The 18,658-nt window shown below is 43.9% G+C and overlaps 1 protein-coding gene across 1 annotated transcript; it reads left to right on the plus strand.

The window, feature by feature from the left end:
* The first annotated feature begins 206 nt into the window (after positions 1–206).
* Positions 207–14,831, plus strand: TBX19 (T-box transcription factor 19). Its single transcript, XM_033005211.2, has 8 exons — positions 207–444; positions 6,150–6,414; positions 8,300–8,434; positions 9,318–9,379; positions 10,501–10,562; positions 11,800–11,988; positions 12,863–12,995; positions 13,803–14,831. Exons 1-8 carry the CDS (start codon positions 248–250, stop codon positions 14,035–14,037), a joined length of 1,278 nt encoding a protein of 425 aa, XP_032861102.1. The 5' UTR covers positions 207–247; the 3' UTR covers positions 14,038–14,831.
* Positions 14,832–18,658: the final 3,827 nt, after the last annotated feature.

Consider the following 18,658-nt stretch of genomic DNA (forward strand, 5'->3'; position numbering starts at 1 on the left):
GCCACCCACCTGACCGTCTGACAGGTAATTAGGAGATAGTCCTCTTTTTGTGTGGAGTGTGTGCGTAAACCTCCACACGCTGGTGTCACTGCCCATTGGGACTTCCAGAGGAAAGAGCTAGTCAGTGGCAAAAGAGCGAGGAGGGCATGTTTGTCAGACCGTGCCCAAAGAACTGGCTTGTTTTTTGATTCAGCTCGTTACTTTTGTCTTTTAACAGCTACCTGAAGTTTCTGCCAGTAAAGTCGTCATGGCAGACCTGGGCTGCAAAAAACCCAGCGACTGCACCGTCTCCAGGCTGCTCAGCGTCGTGGAGAGCGAACTCCGGGCTGGGAGAGACAAAGGCGACCCCACTGAGAAACAGCTCCAGGTTGTCTTAGAGGATGCGACGCTCTGGCAGAGATTCAGGGAAGTCACTAATGAGATGATCGTGACCAAGAATGGCAGGTGAGTGATCTGCTCAGCACTGTGGGCTAAGTGTAGGTGACAGCCGGGGGGTTAAGTGGTATAATAAGAATAATAATAATTTGTGTGTGCAGACTAGAAACAACTGCAATGAGCACGTAACTGTTTTATCCCTACAGCCTTGCAGTGCCCTAAAACCGGCATATGAACAGAATGGGGTGTCCCTGCTCCTTTCTGGTCCTTGCTAAGCCATTCCTGCCAGCCTTTATTCCTGCTCGTGAAGAATGCTGGAGAACTGTATTGGCTGAAGTTGCACAAAAAGGGAACTTTTACAGGGGAATAAATGGTACCGCACAAAACCTTTTGAATGACTTTTTGTACTAATCATCATCAGCCTTTATTAGCAAGTCCTCACCTGTAGACCTCAAATTACTGTACAGCAGGAGATTGGTGTTGTTATCCCGAGCTGCTGTTCCTGTCTCTCTGGCCTTGGGTATTAATGGCTTGTACAAGCAGTCTGTACTAGAACGGGGTATAATAAAACTGTGCTCTATGTGGCACGTATGTGCAGTCGGGGTTGCGTGGTCCCACAACGGTATTGCTCCATAGTTGTTGCTGGTGCCCTTAGAAACAAGTGCGGAATACTGGTTAACACACACAGTTTTAGAAAGACAAAATATTGTGATGTAAATGGATCACATATCTTACTGTTTGGGGAACACAGAAAGGGATCGGAACAGAGTGCGAAACCTGGCGAGAAGGATACTAATTCTGAATCAGACACTGGCTTGAAGGAGGCTCTCCACAGAGATTCTGCTCTGACCTGGGCTGACAGCAGAGTCCAGCCCACAACAGAGAGGCAGCTACTAGAATAAGGTTCGCTGGTACAGCAGTACTAAGGTTTTTATTTAATGTACCCTTGCCACCCCTCTGCTGCCTGCCCTCCCCCCCCCGGCATTTCTTCTGCAAGACCTCTCAGGAGATCCACATAGAAGAGAGGAATTGAGAGATGGAGAGAAAGATTTACTCGTGGTGTGACTTTTATTAATTTTGCAGACTTTGATTTTGCAGAATTTGTGGGTGATATTACTGTTGACTGTAGCTCGACAAGCAACATAGGTGAAAACAGTTAAAAGGTAAAATCTACTCTGTTGGCTTAGCAAGGTTGTTCTGTTGAGAGAAGAGCTGCCTGCTCAAAATGCCAGCTCTTGGTAGAGCACTGCCTACTGCCATTCTGATTCTGTCTTATAACCTATAGGGATAAAAATCTTCTGCTGAGGTTCTCTTTACACCAAGAAGCTGGTTTGGCTTCATTTAAGTTACTTTAAAAACTGCTGTTAGTCTACAGCAAACTTCTGAGTGGACTTTCACTTAGTCTACGGTAGCTTAAACTGACTCCTTAGCAGCGTAAGTGACCAAAAATGAGGTAAAATGGATTTTGTCTCAAATTAATTCAATTGGTACAAAGAATCACACCTTACCAACAGGTTTTTTTCAGTTTCTTTCCTCTCAGCTAATGTAAATCATGACTGCATGGTGATACTAGTTCTCTCTAAAACGTCTAGGTGAGTGCATAGATAAAATCTTTTTATGATTATGATAAGGGAATCTTTTGTCGCTTGAATATGCCTAGTTGCTTTTTATTTAATTGTGTGAGCTGCCTTATTTTTTCTTTATTCTAACTTATACGCTCCTTATCAGCTTGATCCTATTTATCCTAAAGCCAGTGACAGCTCTAGGAATGTCAGTGGGGCCAGGAGTAGGTTCTTTATGATCAAACTACAGCAATCTCAAAATAAAAAATTATAAAAGTATGTCACACTGTCATCTGCATAAGCCCTTTTAACGTTACTGTAGCATCGGGGACTATGAAAGAGGATCTGAAAGTATCTTCCATAGCAAGCAGATCAGTGCACCAAAAAAAGGAGTTCTGTGAACAACTCCGTGCTATTCAAAAGGAGACAAACTTAAGACAGTCTCCTGTGAGTCCCGAGGTTTTTTCAGGTTCAAGATTCTTCAGTAATTGTCGCCAGAGTGATTCTCAACAGAAAAAATATTGATCCAATTCTGTTGCTGCTTAAATCTGTAGAACTAACTCAGTCATTCTTGCTGAAGGGTATATGAACGCTTTTGAAAACTGCTCTATGATTAACGAGAAGAGCCAGTCTGAACTTCTGCATGTGAAAACTAATACAGCTTGTGCGGACACATTGTTAGCAAAATTCAGAAATTAAACTGAAACCTGATAGAGGAGCAACCCAGAGAATGAAAGGCTGACTGATTAGTGATCCTCAAGTGTCAAATTCTAGCATGGACAATTCTATTTTCTGTGATTGAGTCATCTCTAATTGGTACTGAGGGTCCCCAAGTATCATTAGGTGAACCAAATTCAGTGTTAATACATAGATAAGTCTCCTTTGCTGTATCGTACTTCATGACAATAATCACCTGCCATAGCAGTATGCCTAGGTACACAGGGAAGACAGATATATTTTGAGCAGGATAGACATCAGTGAAATGTAACTGCACGCTATGTCACAAAATACATCCCAGTAGGTGCAGCTGACACTTGGAATCAGTCTCCTATTTTACTCACATTTATTGTATTCACTTGGCATTTCGATACCAAACACTTTTCTGATTGAGCAGGTTTTCTCTCTCATGTTTATACTATATTAATTATGCGGTATCCTGAGACTTTGCAATCCACACTATTGCCTGCAGACAGGAAGGTGCCACCTTTCTCCTCTGCGTATGGGGAGAATCCACAGTGGATCAGTGCGGGCAAATGTGAGTGGGGGGAAAGAAGCCCTTTCCAGGTTTAAATGCTAAAGCAACTTTACTGGTAACTACACATTCAAGTTTGATATCAAACATCTTCCCACTCAAATTCTGTACTGTGGAGTAATTGTAGCAGATCTGCTCTAAATAAATTGAAGAGGCTGAAGTGCTCGGCTGTTGCAGTGATGGAGATCACGTGTACCTACCTGATCACTGAAACAAACTTTCTGACTGAAACAGATTTGGAGAAATCATCATTTGCCATGCTAGATGAGAGAGAAATGTGATTTTAGCAGTAAAGCTGCTTAATCAGCAGAACAACTAAGGTGGTAAGTTTTCCGTCATTAGAATCTGTACAGTCAAGACACGCTGGTCCAGGGGAGGCCGGGATTATCTGTGTGTGAAGCAGGTTAACGCAGGGAACTGCTATCGTCTCTGTGATACAGGAGGTTAGAGTTGATGAAGACGACTGTATTCTCTTCTGGCATTAGTCTATAGGTCTTTTGGGGATAAATTCAAGCCTCTCAAGTAGCCAGGCAGAGAAGCCTGCATTGTGGGCAGAGGAATTAACAGTCTTTATGTAACACAAATAGTTCTGAGAAATCTAGTGAAATTAAATTTTCGTGTGGATGAATTTTCCCCTCCACTTCAATTTCAGCTAAATATCTCACTGTGTAACTTTGAAGACTGACTGTAAGGGGGCTTGGGGGGTGCAGGGAGCAATGCATCCATGCTTTTTATCACGTCCCGGTTTGATAGCTGGTGCATCCTGCCCAGAAAGACACATTAAATTTAGCATATAAATCCTTGGCTAAGCTTCTATTTAGTAAGAAAGATGACAGTTCAATATATCTTTCTCAATGTTGCACTGGTCCTACATCACCAAGTATTTATATTAGATGAAAAATCTCAAATTTCTGAAATCCTGTCTTTTCCTGTCAGCAGAAGGTGCTGAACGTATACAGCAAGAACTATATAAAGCTGTTCAGAAAGGTAAGTGGTGAGTGGGATGTCATAGGAGATTGTCAGCAATTTGCAGATGGGTGTCACTGGAGGGTATGGGTGCAGTGGCAGAGCCTTTTGATGTCCCTTGAGAGAGCCTTGAGTTTCAGTTTCCTCCTTGTTTATTTTGGACATCTTGCACTGCTACCTAAGCCCAGAGAGCTACCTCACCTTAGCCCCATGGCCACGGACCTCAGGCAATTGCCGTGGTTGCTTGGTGTAACCAGTCTCTCTGTACCCACAGAGAAAAGGAGCTTGAAGATTCGTTGGCCTGCAAATCAAAATGTGGCATGGCAAAATGGCAGTTACCAGGAGAAGTCAGTACAGGGGTGTCTGGGGCAGGGAGGCCTCCCAGAAAAAGAATGTAGGAGGCTATACAAACAGCTATAATAAACCTCCACAGTAACGATGTGTATTCCTTGACAAGCTAAGAAACTTTATGAATACAATACCTTTGTTGGGAGACTCCTCTGTTCTACTGACCATAATTTTTTCCCAGTTCCTGAAACTGCTGGAGCCCTACTAACTCTATTGCAGATTTTCAGGCACTGAGATGCCAAGTCAAAGCTGTGTGGTATGGATCACAAGTACTCAGTACAGACGGAAAACTGCTGAAAGTCTAGCTGTGATCTGCTGCAAATCTCCTTTACAAAAGAAAAAGTAGCAATTAAAAGGGGGTTCAGAAAAGGGGGCATTGGACCTTTAAGCACAAAAGGACCGTTTTCCCCAAACTAAACAAAGGCAGGATTTCAGTTTTAAATGCACGAGGTGGTGGGAAGGCTGGATGACAGATGTTTAGAGCTTAGCAAAAGACAACATTGCATCTAAGGTGAAACTAAAAGCAGAAAAACCCTATCAATCTAATGAGCTCAGGGAATATGGAAGGATGAGACCAAATTACTGGAAGAACTGCTAAGTGCAAGGTCTAACTGCAAAAATTTTAACCAGGCTTCTCAAACTGGGGTTTTATGTAATGGTAGGGGGACAGTATGTGCATACTTGCACTTATGAAAGGGAGAAAATGCATTTCAGCTCACTACAGTCTTTTAAATATATCCCTGTAATAAGAATTTGTAATGAAATATGTGGAAGACAATGGAAAATGAGATAAAAAGGCATTTTATTAAATTTAAGTCATTCCAGACTAACCTAGCACAATAAAGAAGTATTTTTAGACAAGGAAAATGTATCAGATTTATTAGAGCTTTTAGAATAGTGCTACCTGTAAACCCCTACTCAAGTGGGAGATGTTGGGGATTAACACAAGAGTCGTGGGAAATGACAGAGGGAAGTGACTGATTTTGCTCACCGAGATTATAGAATATGAGCAGCACTTCGAAGGAAGGGAGAAAAACCTTCTGTATAGAGTAGCGTGGTCCATAAATCTAACCAGAGTCTGATGAGTACCTGGCTGGGATTATGTCCTGATTGCTGGAGATTGCTGCATGATTTCAGAGGTTATATCCAGAGTCAGACACAGTGAGACTCGGCCGGTGGACAGAGCATGGGAGCGTGTGCCAGGGGGATCTAAGCACCAAATAAGTACACTTTATAATAGGACGCTGCAGTTAATGCAGTGAATCTGTGGTTCAGCTCCACTTTCTCAGCCATTTTCAACTCTGTTCAATCCTGTTCATGCCTTCTTGTCCCACACCTAAGGATGTATTTAGCATGTCCAGTTCCCATGGACTCTGTTGACACTATACACAGTTCATTATGTTCGTAACTCTTGGCATGATCAAGACCTTAATGCCCTACTTTACAGGTAAAGTGTTGGGTTTGTTTTTTTCCCAAATGACTGAAATAAAATAAAAGTAAAATGAAGGATTAATCTGTAAGAGACTTCTTCAGCTAGATGGAGGGAGGATGTTTTTTATATTGACCTAATCTAGTCACAAATATACTGAGGAGAGTCTTTCAAAACCGGTTTCCAGTGGCGTCTCCCTTTTTTGTTTCCTGGCCAGGCGGATGTTCCCCGTTTTGAAGATCAGCGTGTCAGGCTTGGACCCAAACGCCATGTATTCCTTCCTGTTGGACTTCGCCCCAACTGATGGCCACCGCTGGAAGTACGTCAATGGAGAATGGGTGCCGGCGGGGAAACCAGAACCACCAAACCACAGCTGCGTCTACATCCACCCAGACTCTCCCAACTTCGGGGCCCATTGGATGAAAGCTGCCATTTCCTTCAGCAAAGTCAAACTTACCAACAAGCTCAATGGGAGTGGGCAGGTATGGCCTGATGTTTCCCTATACACCTCTTGGCTTCAATTGCAAGCACCTACCAATCAAGAAATATCAAGGGTGCATTTATGTAATTATAGAGGCCCTTACAGGCCTCTTCACCCACAGATGCCAATTATTCTCTGGAGGCCAAATGTAAACAGGAATAAACAGGCCTTAATTGGCGCTTTCAGATTTTAATGGACTTCTTGATGTTAAGAGAGACAGAGTGCTGTGGTTTACTTAATCATCAGGGGGCTTTTCAGAGTTGGTCTTGTGTGCTGGGGATTTTTACATAGGACTTCAGAGAAGGGGGAAAAAATGGTCACGGGTATTAGGTTTTTGTTGTGTTCCCCCATGTTGTCTGGTGTAAGTGGAATGTTGGCAGGAGTCAGATAGCAGAATAAAAGGCTGCTCCTAAATGAAATAATTACTATGTCTGCTTCTGCATCACGATAATTATCAATATTCTATTGAATCAGCTTTGGCCTTTGGAAAGAAACCACATGTACCAGAAATAAGTGACTTTCTCTTTGAACCCCTTAAAAATGCAAACAGGAAAATTAGTTTTGTTTCGTATTTTATTTTTGATGATGCATCTGAAGGTAATATGTTGCACAAGACCTTTTGTTTGCTTGTTTGTTTTGTACAAAACTCCTACAGTGGATGATACTTGTCAGCCCAGAATCAATTTCTTTCATGTAAATATTATACATTCTTAATCTGTTATTTCCATTAGTTTTGTGAGGTACTTCCATAAGCCTAGTACCCTAATTAGGTAGCAAATTATCTCAATTTTTACAGACTGGAGAACAGAAAGATGACCTGACGTTTCCTAAGTCACACATGGAATTAGCACACAAGATTTACTGTGGAGTGTAGAACAGGATTTGAATTTGCAAATTCTTGTCTTGCATCCAGGACCTCAGAAAAGTCAAAGGCCTCAGAAAAGTATGCATGGGATAAAAAGGCTACAGGAAACCAATTTGGAAGGTCAAAGAGACCCTGGGGTGAAAAAAAGGGGAACACGATATGTATATATGGTGAAGAGGAAAAAAATGTAGAAAGCAGGGGAGGGAAAGCTGTATGAGAAACAGAGCCCAAGCAAAAGTTACTAAATAACAAATGACTGAAGCTCCCCTTGTTTTCTTTTGAAATCTTGATGACCGTGTTAAGGTAAACCACATCCCCACTCTGTGCTTCAGCTTCTCCTTCTGTGGTATTATTAGAAAGTAATAGCTGACTAGCAGTGCTTTATGCTAATGGCTGCATTCTTCCACGTGTGTGTGTGTATGTATATATATGTGTGTGTGTGCACAGCACTTTCCAAAGTACAAATTTTTTTACAAAAATATCTTTTTCTTGCAGTAGAGAGAATTAGGCAATATAATAGACTTCATGAGGAAGGTATATGGTGGGATCAATGGTATTCACAGCTGTTAATGCCAGGTTAGAGACACCTGCCAAGGTTTGTTTAGATAGACTTCATCTTGCCCAGAAAGATGACTAGACTAGGTAACTGCCTCAGCTCCTTCTCGGCCCTGATTTCCATGATGGTGATTCTGAATCTTTCAGATAGTAGAAGCAGGACAGGGATTGCCCCTTAACTGTTCATACAGCCTCTAGTGCAGTGGAAGCCCAACGGCCTGAAGGCCATAGCTGCTAACACAAATATTCACTAATGCCGCCGTATCAAAAGCTTTAAATCCAAGTCCAGTGAGGTCTCATTCTGTTCAGTCAGAAGGGAGGAAGGCACCTGCCCTTCTGCTCTCAGTAATCACTGACTGGGGAAGTTTAGCAGTGACACCTGGTCTATTGTAGAGCCAGAGTGAAAGAGCAGCTGGGGGATACCAGAGTGGCATTGGGGTCTGTCTCTCTGTTCTGTTTTCTGCAGATAATGTTGAACTCCCTGCATAAATATGAGCCCCAGGTACACATAGTTCGCGTAGGAGGCCCCCACCGGATGGTGATGAACTGCTCCTTCCCTGAGACGCAGTTCATAGCTGTGACTGCTTATCAAAATGAAGAGGTAGGCGGGTGCCACACTGTGCTCTTGGTCACCATTGAGGAGATATATTAAAAGCTTATTACCTACAAGATCAGCCTGGACAGGCTGGTCCTTTTCTTGTGTGTCCACTGGTCCTATGCAGTGTAATGCTCCATCCAGTCTAATATTCTGTCTTCTCTCTGCAGTAGAACATTGTCTACTCTAGTGTCTGGCTGCAGTACAAAGCCAGGTTTAGCTTAATATTCTGCCATAGCTATTCCAGACTGGTCCATCTGTCCTGGCATACCAATCCCTTACTGGGAAAAAACCTACAGTCAAGTACAGTATCTTTCTCCAGCAATGACCGATAGTTATAATGATAACGCTATTTCTCCCTGCTCCTTATAGTGCATACAACAGGGCAAATATATATATATATATAAAATAATATATATTATAATGCATATATATAAAATATATATTATTATGCATGTAACAGTGCAACATTCCATGGGAAAATTTCTTCCCAACCCCAAAGCTGTAATTGAGGGATGCTTTGGATTCTGACAATTGCTAACTCATGTGTCACATCCCTTAGCTAGTGTTGCTGCAGGTTTGATTCATACTTGGTAGGAATTCAGTGTTTCAACTCTCTTGAAAGGGCCCGCCATCCCACAGGATTTGCCAGACTGGACCACAGCACTAGGCTGCCCTGACTGGTGTTCTGCCTGTGGCACTGATCAGTACGCAGCACTCTGCAAGGAGCAAAGCCCTCTCCAAACCAGCCCTGAAAAACATCAGGTGTGGGGATGTATTTTGTTAGGCTAACCAAGACAGTTCCACTTAGATTACTCTGGAAGGTGTTTTGTCAAGTTTCTATTCCAAATTGCCTTCACTAACATGCCTTGTTTTCTGCAAACTCAAGATAACAGCTCTCAAAATCAAGTATAATCCCTTTGCCAAAGCCTTCCTGGATGCGAAAGAAAGGTGAGTTCCTTTTTTTTTTTTTTTTTTTTTTTTATTCCAGTAGCATTTTGCTGCTGATATGGTTACAACTATGGCGTCACAATGTGAAAGATAAATTATGTAACTTAATCTTGTTTCTGCTGTTTTAAATCCAGAGTCACTCAACCGACATTAGTGGGGAGACTCTCTATATAATTATTACAATAGGGTCTGAAGTGGGTGAATATCCTCCTCACGGGGATCCTAGGACTTAGCACCGTCTACACAGGAAGCCTGAAATGAGATGGTGTGAACTTCCCCAGTAATGTTATATACCATGTATGTTCGCTACATTGTACTTGTACTCCAATGAATCCCATAACTTGATAGCTCAGGGAGAATAAAAGTTAACTGCAGATGTCGAAAAACATAACTCAAGTGAAATTGCACTGTAACTGTAACTACATTGCTATAATCAAATCTGTGTGACAAAGTATGATGTGTTTATTAAAAGTAACCTGTAGGTGCTAACTGTGTAAGTTGTTAGAGATGCTTCCATTGGAAACAAATTGTGGTTTATCTTTCAAAGTTTTACTTGCATCAACCATGCTAATGCAGTGGGGCATCCAAATGATGCTTTCCAGTCCACAACTGCTAATAAACGTTGTTTGGACCTGGTATGTCTTCAGAAACATGACGTGTCCCACATGCCTGCAGGAGAGTCCGTAGTTCTTTCCATTCTTCTCACCACTTAAGAAGCTGCCGTGTCTCAGCATCAGGGTTTCCAGCTGCGGAGGGGGAATGCTGCCTTCAGCTTGCCTGGCTGAGCCGCAGGCAGAGCCCTGCCTTGGTCTGGGCAGGCGGCCAGGCTGCGGCTGTTGATGCAAACAGGAATGGTGCCCACAGGTAGATTGAGAATTCCAGGTTCAGCACCCAAATTTGGCACAAACCTAGGAACATTTTTACGTATGCCATGAGACATAAGTTCCTGCCTCCTTTATGGCAGACTGCAGAAAAGTCTACTGCTGCCTAGCAAACGGTTAAATAAGATTGTTTTCCCTCCATTTTAGCTTTTCCATTTATTTTAGTGAACACTTCTGTTTTAAACTTTCCTTCGTAATTTCTCAATGAGAAGTTTTACCACTAAGTGTCTTGCTTTTCAGAAACCATCCCAAGGATGTTCCAGAAACAGCCTCTGAAGGTCAACATATGACATATTCTCACTGTAAGGTTTTTATTCATGTCAGCTGGAAGTTTTGTGTGATATGATAGTTGCTGGGAACGTGGGACTTGCTGAACTGGATCATACCGGTCATTCACTGAGTCCTCAATTGCGCTCATAGAAAGGGAACCTTTGAAAAACAAGAAGATTGAAGAAACCTCACAGTAGGAAATAATGTGGCAGTTTCTGCAGAAGGATCACTTTCCTTATGATCCAGTTTTTCAATATTAAAAGGAATCTAGAATCAAGATGATGTATGACATGTATGACATTTTTAGGGCTTTCTCCCCCTTTTTCTTTGTATTTGTAACTGTGAATATTTTCGTGTCGTGGTTTGAGCCTGGTCGGCAGCCAAACACCATGCAGCCTCTCACCCACCCTCCCCCCGACCTGGGTATCATGGGAGGCAACTGGAGGGGTAACGGGAGACTCACAGGTTGAGGTAGAAACACTTTAATAATGGTAATAAAATTAAAACAATGACAGAAATAGAAAATTTAAACGGGCAATGCACAATGCAATTGCTCACCACCCGCTGACCAATCCCCAGCCCGTTCCCGGCCAGCGACCCCGAGATACCAAGCTCCCGCAATCGCAATCCTGGAAGCGAGAGAGCCCCTTCCCGACCACCCCTCCTCTATACAGTGAGCATGAGGTTCCATGATATGGAATATTTCACTGGCCAGTTAGGGTCTGGTGCTCTGGCCGTGCTCCCTCCCTGCTTCTTGTGCCCTTGCGCACGGGCAGGGCACAAGGAGTTGGGAGAGTCTCTGAAATCTCAGCAGCAGCCAAAAACGTCAGAGTGCCATCAGCATTCTTCTCGTACCAAACCCAATGCCGAATCTAAAACACAGCACTATTCTAGTTACCAAAAAGGAACATTAACTCTATTCCAACCCAAACCAGGACATTTTGTCACCTATAAAATTACCCTTCATTGGTGAACAGGTAAAGAAAAAATGGGGAGAACAGACACTGCATTTGTTTTACCGATTGTCAGTTTTTCTTTCATTTGTTCTTTGATGTTTGTGACCTTATCTGTCAGTTGTTTTCAGGTCTTGTTTTTAGGGTTGGTGGTTTTGGGGTTTTTTAGATTGTTAGTTGTTCCATAAACCAGTATCTTGGAACCTGCTTGGTATTTCTGAGGCACAGGTGATTCTGACAGAAGGCTTGTTGCTTTATTTACTGTATTGCAGTGTTTTTGTGCAATAACAGTTTGCTCCTCTCTTTCCCCTCGAAGTGGGCGGCTGGTTGATTTCCAACCCAGATACAATGTGTGCATCAGGAAGCTCTAATTATCAGTACGCTGGGCCTTTGCCTCTGCCAGCTCCACACAGTCCCCACAGCTGCGAGCGATACTCAGCACTGCGAGGGCATCGGGCTGCTCCGTACCCACCTTCCTACATGCAGAGAAATCATTCACCTACAGGTACAACTGTAATACTGCTTTGCTTCCAGGGAACAGACACTCTCTGCCTGACTGACCCTGGTTTTAAGTTAGCATGAGCATGAAAACAAGCAAGAGCTGAGGCTGGGAAAGAGCATGATGAGTCTCTGTAACAGTCTGCACTGAACTCTGCGTGCACAGAGCGTGTTTAAGGCAGCAAAACAAGAGGTACGAAGAGCTGGGTGCACTGTAACTGTTAACTGTAAATGACAGTGAATGATCTTACTTAAAATACAGCTCACAATTAACAAAAAGAGCATTGCAAGCCTTCTTTCAATGTCATGCCATGAAGCAGTTGTGCTCCGAAGTCGAAGCAGCTCTTAGGAACATGGCGTGAGCTGACTTGAGATGAGGGCATTTTGGTATGGCCAGAATGGCTTCTGAGTCCCTTTCACTCTCTAGGTCTGGGTGCAGAGTTCTAGAAATTGATTTTACTTTGATCAGAGGAAACTGGCCAGAAACAAGAGTAAGGATAAAGTAACCTGCTTGCTAATTCTAATTTAGCAAGGCATCCTGTTTAACAGCAATATTTATGCTCAAGTTATAATGAAATCCCTATCAAAGCATCGCTAGTCATATGGTAAATATCATTAATGAAAAGACTGTTAGTCAGACTTGCAGAAATGCATATCCTATGTCTATCATGTTGTACTTTCTCATATATCACACCCGGAATTACCATGGGACCTTCTTACTCTCTTAATAAACATGTGAATTTTGTCCTTTTACCTGTGGTTAGGAACTTCATGATCAGATTGTTTCCTCAGGCCTACCCATGTTCTGTTGCCTTAAGACAGTGTCTCTGGAATAGTCACTGAGGATTTGTTTGTTGCTTTTTTTTCCCACCCCCCCAAAGTTAATTTGTTGGAGAGCTCCAGCAATAATCTTCAGGTATTCTCGGGACATGACAGCTGGACTTTGCCACCCTCTCCACACGCTAATTTGCTCTCAGTGCCACACACGAAGGGAGCTGCCAGCCCTGGACCCAGGTAAGGTTATGGAAAAGCTGCTGGTATTAGGAACAGTGAAGCTTGTAGGGCTGCCCTGGTGAATCACACTTTCTTCCAAGCTTTAATTGGTGTCCAGGATTTCAAACATGTCCTAATTGTTCAACTCAAGATTTCTGAACAGATCTTTCCAACTAGATAATTATCTCCTGCTCTGAAATCAATGGGAACTTTGTTTTTTCCCAGCACTGCTGAAAACCAGGATCTTGGAACAGCTACAGAGAACTCTGGTATCTACAATCTGTGAGCGTTTTAAAGCCAGATTAGTTTTCTCTACATATTCCTTGCTATTATTCTGCATGAAATTAAGATCCTACTCCCATGAAGGGATGTAACAATCTAATTCATGTTCTATTATAAAAATATTGTTAATAGGATAGTAAACAGTTCTAGGAATGGCTGGAATTTAGAGCTAGAGAGTCAATTATCAAGCATTTGCCCTTCTTTTCCCGAAATAAATGCACACATTTCTTCTTTAATTTACGTGCCAGGAAAATCAGCTGCAATTCTTTAAAATTCATAAGCATTCACGAAAAAGATCTTTAAACCCTGAAGCCTCACATGTATTTGTACATTTCTCTCCATGCCCCTCCTCAAGGTCACCGGGTCTGATGGTTGCTGGTGGTTTTTCAACTAAGACCTGCAGGTCTGATCTAGTCTAGTTACTCAATTTGGATAGCTGCCTTTCAGCAGATAACGCACTTGACTTTACTGTGGTAAGCCTTGTGCAGGCGAAAATGCTTTGAAAGAAGTCATTCAATTTGTACTGCTTTTTTTCTTTTTTTCCAGCCACTACCCTTGCCTGTGGACAGTGAGCAACAGTGCTGTAAATGTTGCCAACCCGGGAAGCGATGTGAACAGCAGCCCTTCAAGCATGTTTCTAAGGGGCAATGTCCCCTTACCCACTGCATCGTCAGTCCAAATCCCTCTGCAGGGAATGGTGTCTGGCAGCATGGAAGCACAAGGGGAAACGGCTCTAGCCAGACTCGCCGACTCTGCGTGGACCTCCTCACACTCCTTTTAATGGACAGGCAGCTCACGCGGGAAACTCAGCCAAACAAGACTGACACAAATGGCAAACGATCCCCTAGACCTGCAGCTCAGAGCAGGGATGCGTATGCAGAAAACCAACTTCATCAAACATCACTTTCCATAGTGTACCTCTTGTGTGCCAGAGAAGCCAAAATGCATAATGCAAAGGCAGGAAATTATATGGGAACCGGCTTATTACTGTAACCTTTATGTGTCATTCAGGATGATGACCTAAGAGAATCTTTGTAGTTAGTTTGGCTTCTAGATCACATTAAAAATGGTCAGAGACATGGGGCTGAGTGAAGCAGACATGGCAGCTGGATATTCGCATGCCGATTTAAAAGTCCTTTCTGTAACTAATGGCCAAGTCCGGTGGAAATTGTGAGCAAGTTTTCAACTGGTAATCTGAAGGGACAGCACTGCTTTAAAGACTTTCTAAATCTGTCACGTGAAGGTTTTCACAATACTCACAGCTAAACACTTTGGGGGATGAAATTAGTCAGACCCCCTAATGCCACCTGCATACAGTATTCTCTGTTCCCTTCTCTAGCTCCTGTTTGCTGTTTGTGTGCTACAGGGAAAATGGACACACTCAAGCTGAGAAAGTGGCTGCATTGTAGCAGCAGTGTGAAGGGCATCTAGTTTAGCATTTATAGTCTGATGTGACAGTCTTTGACATGAAAAATTCCAATGTTTTCTATATGTGCTATTTTTGACAGGGAGAAGGGAAAAGAATTATAGAAAAAAATATTCAGCTTGCTTTTCCACTTTGCTTCAGGTATAGAGTACAAATAAAATAAGAATAAATGGTGTATTATCTCCACAGTGACTTTTCAAGGCATAACCACACATACAGTCTTTTTCACCTAACAGCCTGTGAGCAATTTAAAGCAGCTCTGCCAGAAGCAAGCTTACAGGACAGGAATTTTTTATTCCTTGGCCACTGACTGGCTGTATGCTTTTGGGCATGGTATTTCATGTCTTTGTACCCGTCTCCCCTCTCATCTTTTCTCTGTTTCAGCTTCCTTTTTCAGACTGCAGCTTTTCCTATCCCGTGTGACTGTACAACACCTAGCATAGCGGAGGCCTGATCCTGCCTGGGATTTCTGACCACTGGTGTGATGCAGATCATAACAGCCGTCCCCTAGTCTTCCTTGTCCTTTCATGTACATCCTCAGGCAAGCCCTACTGGCTTCTCAGAGAACAGAGCTGCCATTTGATCTCTTGTAGGGGTAAAGAATAAATTGCAAGCTAACTCATGTAGATGTGTCTCTGTATAATGAAATACTCAGCAGCAATTCAGTTCTGTTTACAGTCATAAACATTGATGGGGGCTGGATAGATAGCCCTCAGAGAGGAAAACCTCAGCATAGGTGTAGAAGAGGATTCTCCAAAGCTCTTGTGAGCTGGTGTCTCTACAGAGCTGTTTCTGCTTCTGCCAGATATGGCAACATTCCCTTTGTGAATACTCGTTTATTGCACACAGGCTCTGAGAGCAGCATTTTATTTTGGGTAGACATTAAGGGCAGCAGCAAGGAGAAATCTTCATTCAGGCCATCAAATGTGCACCTGTCTGGTGAACTCAGCAAGCTTCTGTTTCATATTCTATTACCTTGGCCCTGAACCATCCCCTTAAGTCGCTCTCAGTGTTACAGGTTTTCATGACTTCCCATCTGGCTTTTCAGATTTGCTGCAGGCGAGACAATGTGCCAGGATGCCCTCAGTAACACTGTTAGTTTTACTGACTTGTGCTGCTATCCCCTAAAAGCAAAGTCACTAAGTTGCTTTGGACGTGCATTTTTATTAATAGAGGCACTGGTCAAATAGGAGCTAATAGAGTGCAAAAAGCCCTGTGGCCTGCTATCAGTCTAATCCTCATCAGTTCTGACTGTAAATCTGCCTTTCCACATTCTGTCAAACGCTTGGTGATGAGTTTCTCAATGTTAGGTTTCTCTACCTTGCAGCCAGAAATATAAGTAGGTGTTTCTCTCAAAAATAGCTCCGCTTTGCAGATGAGGTTCATTAACTAACTTATGCTACCCTCTTCTGGCTGTTCAGCTCCCCACATACACAGCACATGCTGAGTCTATATAAGGTGGCTATAGATGCTAAAAAGAGGCAAGTGGTGACTTCTCTGTGTTCCAGGACTTTTTATGCTTCCTTCATGTTTCTGGATAATTTGGTAGTTTTCCCATACGCTGAATTACAGTAACAGAAGAGAGATCATAAGGTGTTACACAAACTGCATTTTTACTTCACAAATAAACAATATAGGAGAAAATCCAATTAGCTTTCTTGATAGTCCCATAGGCTTGAAAGGATTGAAAAAAAAAAAAAAAGATCAAAATGAACAGAATAATTTTTCTTTCTTATCACTGTAAAACCTGTCCTGACTCATGTCACAGGAGGTAAAAAGTTCTGAGATTTCAGAAACAAGCTAAATTTTTGTCATTACAGGCAATCTGATTTAGCCAAAGCCTGAGAAATTACATGGAGGGATAAAAATATCACAGGCTTGATCACTACCTTGACATTTTGCTACTTTGGTAAAGACTTTGGGAATTGGTACCTGGCTTGGACAGATCACTTCTAGGGAACAGCGGGAGCACTGGAGAAAACTTTTGGCAATTGTTCACAAGAAAAGCTGCTGTTTTAACTTTGCAGATCTCCTTTCCTACTGCAGTGGTTTCCCACAGCGCAGGAACAGGCAAGGATGCTGGCTACACTATTTTCCCAGGGGAGGCAGATTCCACTAAACTGTATATAAACCATTCCCCTCCCAATAAACTGTTGTTGTGGATCTGGTTTTGCACCTATAGTGCCCTTGTTCCCCAACAGATTTCTGCTTGCCGTTAAAAACCATACAATAATGATTTCTGACCAAGTATTTCACTGGTTACTGTAAGCAGCAGCTGAAATCGCAGCGAGAGAAGAAAGCAAACATACCCCCCCACACCCCCCAGTTTTGAGAGATTTTGACAAAGTCACTTCTTGATTTTGTGGAAGAGAAATACCACAAGAGACTGGAAGTGCTGTTTTGAGGTCTCCAGGGTAAATATACTAGTTGGTACTAATGACAATTCGTATTTGTTAACTTCCAGAGTCTCACAGCAGGTTTTGTCCTGAGAAGCAATGCTGGGTGCCGTACCTGTCAGGCCGCTCTCTCACACGGACAGCTGGAGGGCAAGGACTTGGGGGCACATCTCCGTACAAATCTTCATGTAATTGGAGGGAGGAACCATTTGTTTTCCATTTCTGCAGGGCTTTAGTACTGTACCCAGCTGCTAAATGTGAGGTTGCAAGGCGGTTGTGCGTGTGACACCTCATTTAACTGTATCAAAAAAATAAAGTGGGGGGGGTGTGTGTGTTAGTAAAAGCAGATCTAAAGGGTAAAAAGTAAAACTTATTGAAGACAAGCTGTTTTGCCTCCGACGCCGCAGTTTCTGCTCCGCTGTCTGCCGCTGTAAGAGGGCTCCCGGGGCCGTGGGGCCCTCAGCGTCCCTGCTCCGGGCAGGCGGGCGGGGAGGGACGCTGCCCTTTAATCCCTTCTGTGGGCTCCGGGGGCGGCTGAACCGTGGCTTCTCCTCAGCTTTCCCGCCTCCGCCCGGCCGTGCCGCCATCTTGGGCAGGTGCCAGCCCCGGTGTGGGGGCGGGCGGCCGCGGCCCCCTCGGCTGGGGCCGTGTCACCGTGTCACTGCCCGCCCCTCGGCGACACTGCCGGCCCTGCGGCTGGCGTGCTCCCACGGAGGCAAGGGCGAGCCTCTGGCCATGCCCGTGGGAGCCTGGAGAAGTTTTTCCCTCAGAGGGTGGCCCACAGCTCCCCCACGTAGCTCCCGTTTTAAGCCTGCAAGGAGGGCTGATGCCTGTTGACCTCTGCGTGGGGTGGTCAGTGGGCTCAGCGGCCCCGGGTGGCCCCATCCCCAAAAGTCGCTCCTCCTGGTGCTTTGCTGTATCCTTGCAGGGTCCCCTTCTGCCATGGATTGTTCAAGCCCATGGGCCTCACCTCGGGCAGCTGTGTGTATGCCAACAGAGGGACCAGGTGGCTTCAAACGTTCCCAACCGAGACCGTGGAATTTTAAGGGAACGTCCCTTTGCTCCCTGACAGGCAGAAAACGAGAGAGCAGATAAACACCAAACTCCTGAAGTCCCCAGCAACCGCCCAGATGCTTGTGAACCAACCTTGGGTGCCCATCAGCACAGACGTCTGTGGTTCTGTTGCCAGTGGAGAACAAGCAGCAGGTAACCTCCTCAGAAGCAAGCTTTCCCCCTTTGCACTCTTGTCCAGCCCTGTTCCCCCCCGAGTGGGCTGCTCCTGCCCTCCCCAGGACATCCTACCTCTGTGCTTGCACTGGACCCTGTGTTGCTGGTCACCCTGCAAGTCTGCTGGCTTCACCTCTCAGAGCTGACTTGACTGAGGTATTTCTGAGTGCTCAGACCAAGAGCTCTCAGGCTGACAAATTTTCAGGTGTGTTGGGGATTGGTCAGTGAGGATGTCCTGCCTGCCGCAGAAATGCTTCAGGAGGACTGCCTGGTTTTTCCTTGTATGTACTGATGCAAAAAACATGGGTATTTTGGGAAGGCTGGGTGTTTGACTAGGCATGGGATAAACCCCC

The sequence above is a fragment of the Tyto alba genome, unplaced genomic scaffold, assembly GCF_018691265.1.
Source record: "Tyto alba isolate M040663 unplaced genomic scaffold, T.alba_DEE_v4.0 Super-Scaffold_14, whole genome shotgun sequence".
NCBI classification, from domain to species: Eukaryota; Metazoa; Chordata; class Aves; order Strigiformes; family Tytonidae; genus Tyto; species Tyto alba.